This window comes from Gouania willdenowi, chromosome 10 (assembly GCF_900634775.1).
Source record: "Gouania willdenowi chromosome 10, fGouWil2.1, whole genome shotgun sequence".
Classification (NCBI taxonomy): Eukaryota; Metazoa; Chordata; class Actinopteri; order Blenniiformes; family Gobiesocidae; genus Gouania; species Gouania willdenowi.
The window spans coordinates 32,841,918-32,849,367 of NC_041053.1; the positions used below are offsets into that span (position 1 = coordinate 32,841,918).

The 7,450-nt window shown below is 38.5% G+C and overlaps 1 protein-coding gene across 1 annotated transcript in view; it reads right to left on the bottom strand.

Annotated features, from left to right (window-relative positions):
• The window catches only part of atp8a1 (ATPase phospholipid transporting 8A1), a 143,665-nt gene extending 139,982 nt beyond the window's left edge, over nucleotides 1–3,683 (bottom strand). The window contains exon 1 of the mRNA XM_028458999.1: nucleotides 3,301–3,683. Coding sequence (XP_028314800.1) covers nucleotides 3,301–3,349 — 49 coding nt within the window. The 5' untranslated portion in view covers nucleotides 3,350–3,683. The remainder of the gene's footprint in view (nucleotides 1–3,300) is intronic.
• Between the last annotated feature and the right edge of the window lie 3,767 nt (nucleotides 3,684–7,450).

A 7,450-nucleotide genomic window follows, 5' to 3' on the forward strand; every position in this document is an offset into this window, starting at 1 on the left:
TTCTCTGTTTGAGTAACATCACTTGATCAAGCCTTTTCTAACATTCCACACTACAAAATAAGTCATGTATGATTCATGCTGATATTGCATTAATATTGGCCGATATGCAAGGCTGCAATTTCGGGATCATATCGGAAATGAAAAAGTTGTATCGTGGGCATCCCTACGTATACAGTATATGCTCTATTTTTTATAATGCTGTTTTTATTGTATTTTATTTTATTTCTCTGCTGCTGAAATTGTACAAATTTCCCCTTGTGGGACTAATAAAGGTTATCTTATCTTATCTTACTGAATATGATGAGTACGGGTACCCTTTAAGCTGTTTGGAATGTTCCCATTTAGCTTCTGGAAAATAAAACATAAATGCTAAGGTTTCCTTCCACTTTTATGTTATGAAGTTACGAAGCAGCGAAAAAAATGAAGGAAGAGAGAATTTATTTTGAATCACATTAAAAGGTTTCTAGCTTTAGAAGCCAAATTATATATATCAACACTCAAGAGTAATAACTCACATAGAGGGTTTAGCTTGGCATTATAAATCAAACTGAACACAGTCCATGAAAATATAAATATCAACAGCACAGCACAAATTCATTTACTGAGAGAGAGAAAAATCCAACAGACGTCATAAATAAATTGGATTTGCTATTGATTGGTGCAGATAGACTCTGCCCAAGGCCTGAGAGGTCAGAGGTCAGGGCCAGCCACACAACAGTGAGGAGGACTCCATAAAGAAGACCAGCTTCATCACCTGCAGCCAGTAGCCAAAAAAAAAAAAAAAAACCTTGGGCGTGTATTGTGTACATTCAGGCTTGCTCTATTATTACATAAACAAACACGCTGTCAGACCTTAAATATACTGATACAACACTGAGAGCTCAAAGTAAACCCATTACCTTATGAGCATTCAGATCATGCACAGCACTTGTACCCACACCACAGAGCCACTGGGAACATACTGGTGCAGTGATGGAGTGGGGGTCACTACAGTGCATAACGTACAAATGAAGGCTGTATTATTAATGTGGTTCAAGATGCTTTTTATGGCTGATCAGTGGCTCCTATTGTGTATCTGTGGCTATTATTACTATGTTAATAACTTGGGAGAGTCATGCAGGACTAGATGGATTTAAAACAAAGCCATATTTAAAAGAAATGAGGAAAAAAACATGCAGAATATAAGTATATTGTGTAGGGCTACAGCACTCGTGTTTGTGTATGCTTCTCCTCAGTGTAAAGGCTGCTGAAAACAGAGCCGGGGTACATCCAACATCAAACCAACAAAATGACGGTACGGATCCTGATTAATCCACCAACGTACAGTATGTTGGGAGTAAACGATGAGAAAATCCAACACACACCCAAGAACAAGCAAAGTGAATGAATGCAATCCAACTCTAGCCCAGTGTTTATTGACTTATTATTTACTTTATTGAATAAAAATATTCCTCACTTTTCGTCAACAATAATGAGATTATAACTCATTTTAAAAATACATGTGGGAAAAACTACATCAAAACATATCAATATTTTGTTCACTAATAAAAACAAAACTATAGGACGAAACTTAAAGCTGCAGTCTGCAACGCTTATAAAAGTGACATTTTGTCATTTCTGCTAAAGCTGTCACTATGTAAGGACTCATTGAGCCCCCCTGCTGCTCCTGCAGCCTTTGGCAGAGAATGCACCGCGACCGAGAAAAAAGAACCAATCAGGGTCAGGATTGTGTTTGATGGGCTGTCTGACAGCTGTTGCTCACAGTCCCCGCCCCTTTCCCGGGGCTGAAGTGTTGTGTTTTTTACAGTGTATGGTCTGGAGGAGTAGAAGATGGAATTGGTGACTTTTCTTCTTGAAAGGTAATTACTGCTGCTTGATTTATATTATGTTTGATTTGTAATTGTTACACTAGAACTCTAGTGCTCCGAGTGAGCTGCTGTAGGTGACTGTGTTGTTGTTGCTGCAGAGGTGTGTGCACATTGAGAGAGAGAAGCGCTGCAGTAATATGCTTTTAACAGAGCATGTTATATTACTGTGATGTTGCTGTCTGGCTAATATTAGCTTGGTAGCTCCTCTGAGGTAGGGACTTTGGAAAGTTTGGAGGCAGAGAACAGCAGGGAGGGAGGGGGAGAGAGGGCTCTGAGAGTTGCGGACTGCACCTTTAATCAGAATTAAGTTTCATTTTTGGAATGCATCCAATCTAAACTAATTGTGTTAAGTGGAAGGTGGGACAAGCCGGTAAGTGATCCAATAGGAAGCATTGATGACATCAAATCTGTCTGTGTATTTATGAACATTACTTCAATACCATTCCATTAACATTAATGCTTTCCACGTAACAAAAGTAGTTTTGATTGGAAACCCTCCAAGAGAGAAACGTACCATAGTTGCAGTGTTAATTTTGTTGACTCATCATAGATTTCAGTGACAACAACTTACTACAACCTTTTTTAAAAAAACTACTTTTTTTTTAAATCAAATTTTGATGAAAACTATCAAGATGTATTTAGATTTTTGTTAACAATAACCAATCTGAACTCATATGAAAATTTGGTCTCATTGATCACATTAAATCTGTCTGTGTGTATCTACAAACATTAATAACATCCCATATCAGGTTAATCAATGCTGGTCAAACTTTTATTTTTAAATGCATAAACTCTTATGCGTTATATTTTAGTTGACCATATCTGTAACAGATTTAGTCGACTAAAATCTTTTTAACTAAAAAAACAAACAAACATCATAAACCTCCATAATTGTAGTGCTTTCGTTTGGTACATTTTCCAATGTATTCAATTCAATTTAACTTTATTTATATAGCGCTAATAGTCATCTCGAAGCGCTATCAAAATAAAAAATTCTCAGGAAAAAAGGGACAAAAAAAAACAACAAATCCACATGAACATACATCAGCTACAGCGGTACGTGTACCCGTACACGTACCCCCATTTGAGGAAACACCGGTATAGATAAGTACTGCATATATTTCTATTGTTTTTGTTTTTAACTTCTGGATAAAATAGCTAATAAGTCGTGTAGCTTTCTTAAGTAGTGAAAATGAGTAGTGAAACTGATCTATAAAGGAAAGCCAACCCTCAAATACTTTCTGGTTGAAAACTTTCAAGGGTTTCCCTGGCGGTGCCTTCACGGACACCGTTAATCCAAGCTTTAGCTCATTTCCACACTGCTACTGGGTGGCCTCCTTCACACATGATAACGCCAACACTCGTTCTAACAGAGGGCAAATGATGTACATTAATAACATGGAAACTGATTAACAGTGTTACTGGTACACACCCTCCGCTCGGGTACGAAGATCCGACATGGTTCTCTGGACCGGCGGCATCTCTCCACAGCAGAGCCAGGCGACGGCACCTGTCAAGGGGTCGCTTCTGGTTACTTCCCCTCCTCCCCACGCCGCTGCAGCGCCTCAGCGTTAAAGAATTTTAAACAAATTCTGCGGAGGGTTCGTTCCTCCCTTTATGCAGTCCACCGCCTCTGCTCAACTACAGGCAGCCGCAGACCAGCAACGACACAACTTCCATGTCTGGGTAGCGGTAAACGCATGCTCAAAAGGCTCCCGGAGCCTCACGGTTCCCCCGGCATCACCGGGTCATAAGGCGAATTGATGCCGTCGGAGCAGCAGGACGAGCGGACACGGACTCAGGACGGAGTGAAGTGAAGGGGATGGTGCCGCTACACATTATGGACCGTACCACAGTGAACTGCAGCAGAGGGGGGTTCGACACTACCGAACAATTCAATTTACTGCCTCTTGGTGTAAATTAGGGAATTAAACATTGAAAGCCTTTTGACTCAAAAAAGAGAGTTTCATTTCTTTCTTTATAACCTAATGTGTCAAAGAATAACTGTTTTATTGGTCACAAAAGTGAAGCATTTCCTTTGGTCATTACCATGTTGTCAACAGTTCATACGCTGCTTGCCACATAGGAACATTTTTAATTTATTTTTTTTATCACTAAATTGTGCAAACAATATCATTATGTATTTCAAACGTGATATTCTATTGTTTGTAAAACATCATTTTATTGTACAATATCGTTTTTAAATTATTACATTGTACAAACATTATATTGTACAAAAAACATATATTGTTTGCACAATATATCATGCTTGTACAAAATACTATATTGTTCGTACAATGCAAGTATATTGTTTGTACAATATAATCATACTGTTTGTACAATATATTACACTGTTCGTACAATATAAGTATATTGCATGTGCTTCTGTCATACATAAACACTTTAAATTAAGAGTAACGTTTGGAATGATGTAAACTCCACCACTTAATGATAGACATGTTAAAAAAAACAAATAAGATTATCGAATAATAAAATTTAAATTAAATAAATATTTTTTTAAATACCTAGATACTGAGCACAACCTAAATCAAAAGTGCAATGCATGATTACAGTGAATAAAAACACTGAATGAAGTTCCTCCATCAGCTACCTCTCCTTTAGAAACACTAAATCTAACTAAACTCTCTCTCTCTCTCTCTCTCTCTCTCTCTCTCTCTCTCTCTCTCTCTCTCTCTCTCTCTCTCTCGTGCAGCAGCAGCACCACTGCAGTTGCCTGGGAGAACTGCAGATACGCTTCAGCTTTCTTTCCCCAGCATTATTACTGTTCATAAAGCTCACTCTCCCGATTGTGTCTATTCTGCAGGAAATTCTTCAGATACTGTTGCCATCCTCCTCTGTGATCTGTGTCATCTTTAAAAAAAAAACACACACACACACAGTGAAATGTTTTCACTGCAGAGGGGATTAGTTCAAATGCGATTTGTTCCCTCTTTCTTTTTCTTTTTTTGATCCAACTGATGGTCCTGATCCCACTATAAAGACACATCTCTCCCAAAGATTCCCTCTCTTCTCTCTCCTCCTAATTCAACATCAGCTCGCCACCATGGGGATTTGGCTCTGTAGCTCCCACGGTTGCTAGGCAACAAGCAAGAAGATGCCTGCCTCTTCAATTATTGTGTGAGCTGCTCTGTTTTTTTTTTGTTTGTTTGTTTTTTTAAAATCCAATCCACATTCTGGGCAAAGTCTGTCACCTACTAACATGTAAGATTGTTTGGATATTTATATCGGCCCTAAGATGACCCCGAAATATTTACCTCGTGTTTATTTCTGTTTGTTATGTGACAGATTGGCAGCTTGTGCACGAACAGTGTTGCACATTTGCAGAAGCTCAGCATTTTGTAAAGAAAAAGCACAAACACTACCATTTCCTATGCGTCATTACAGCTCAGTGTCAATCCATCCGTCTTCTATACCATAAATATATATTTTTCTAGTGATCTGATTTTATATTTTCTACCAAATTACAATTGTACTTTTCATTTTCAAGCAAACATACATTTATTTCAGGGTTATTAATTTTCATCAAACCAAGGGTATCAGGTTAGAAAAAGTGGTGGAAGCAGATTGAAAATGCCAGTATGCTAATTAATAAACTAAACTGATTGATAATTTTGAATAAGATGTTTTATTGTGTGCTTACAGATTATTTAAATATATATTATTATATATTAATACTCAACAGGATAGGTAAAAGTCAGACATTTCACTGTAGGGCTGAATTTTAGGCAATATTCTGTCTGTACACAGCGCCTCTATTTGGCCAATTTAGGTCACATGATAGGTCAGTTTAGGTCACGTGACTAAAACTAAAACTAAACCTAACCCTAAAACTAACCCTAACTCTTAAAAATGTTGTGATATTGGATTATAACCTAACCCTAAGACACTACGTACTTGTACTTTGGTAACCGTACCATAGCAGCGGGGGTTGTCCATGCAACAACTGGCATTTATCACAGCGGGGGCCACAAAAATGTGATGGTCTGACCTGAGGGCTACATTATCAACATTGATTAAAACAATTACATTAGCATTTACAATAATGACCAAGCAGAGCATTGATACAGGAAACAAACAACAAAAAAGGGGTTTATATTTGTATTTTAAGTCATTTTATGTATTTTAAGAGCTATTATGTACATTTTTGTTCTTATATTGTGTTTTTATAGTAATACGTCAGTGTTTTTGTTGTCTTTTTTGTGTATTTTTGTTGTGTGTTTTTGAAGTAGTTTAATGGTCATTTGTGTGCTTTTGTGGTTATTTTTGCGTTTTTGTTGTCTTTCTGGTATATTTTTGTTGTCTGTTGTATTGTTGGTGTTTTACTCATATTTATCATGTTTTTGTTCTTGTTCTGTGTGTTTTTGGAATTGTTTTGTGTATTTACTTTTGGGGGGGCGGCACACAAACTTGAGCCGAGGGCCACATGTGGCCCCTGGGCCGCCAGTTGCCCATGTCTGGTTTACATGTTTACTTGGTCATCTCTAATGAAACCAAAATCAGAGCTCCACATGCTGCTGGATGCAACACCTACAGATGCATCGTTCATTCAAAGACTGAAGAGAAGCCCTTGGGAGTGATTGGGCCTTGTGACATTTAGGGTGTAATTGAATTGCATTCTGCCCTCTTGTGGATGGTGATCTGTGGTCAGGACTGAGGGAGAGGTCTGAGATAAAGCCCAAAGGCCAGCAGCCAATCGTGAGAGGTGAGACAACCAAACCCTGCTCCAGCAGCACACGCTCATCCCATAAAGATGCCTGCCACCAAGTTCCATTTCACGCTCCATTAGAGACAAAAGATGAATTAACTGCTTCTTAAACACAACATCCGTGGAGCTCCTGGATGTAGAAACAGCAAAGATCTGTTTCATTGCAGCATCTTTAACACATTCTACTACAGCTAGGTTTCCATGAAGGTGTAACCATATAAGTCATAAATCCCATCTACGAACACATCTGTTTATCCAACTGTGCAAAATTAATGCCATTTATCATCACTCTGTGCTGTATGACAGTTCCCACTCAGTCATACTGTATCACAGCAGATACTCAGCAGTGAAATTAAACAAAATACTCATCTCTTTGAAAGCTTTTTGGTAACAGTGGCTGAGATCCTTTCATTAGCATGACTCCTGAGCACCAGGACTCAGAGAAAAGCTCTTCAGGTTAAATAGACTATCATACAGCTAACCCTTGTCTCCATGTGCTAAAGTGAGATAAAATGGCTGTTGCACTCAACATGGCGTGGTCGTGTTTCACTGAACTCTAGATAAGGGTGTGTCTCCATGTTCTATCTTAACAGGAAACCAAAGCATGTTTCTCTCTTCATTGTTGCACAGCAGCAGCAGTAGTAGTAGCTGGGGGGGTGGGGGGTGTTGAGTGTGTTTTCCCATAGAGAGTCAGAGGGACTACGTCCAAGTGGGGGAAGTGGAACTGCTCCAGAGCCTCTACAGCTCCTGCATCTGTAATGTGAAAAAAAAAAAAAAAACCTAATTCAAATGAAGTGAAATGGAAAGAGCATGACTGATGTATTCCAATTACAATAAGAGGGTGAATAAATGTAAT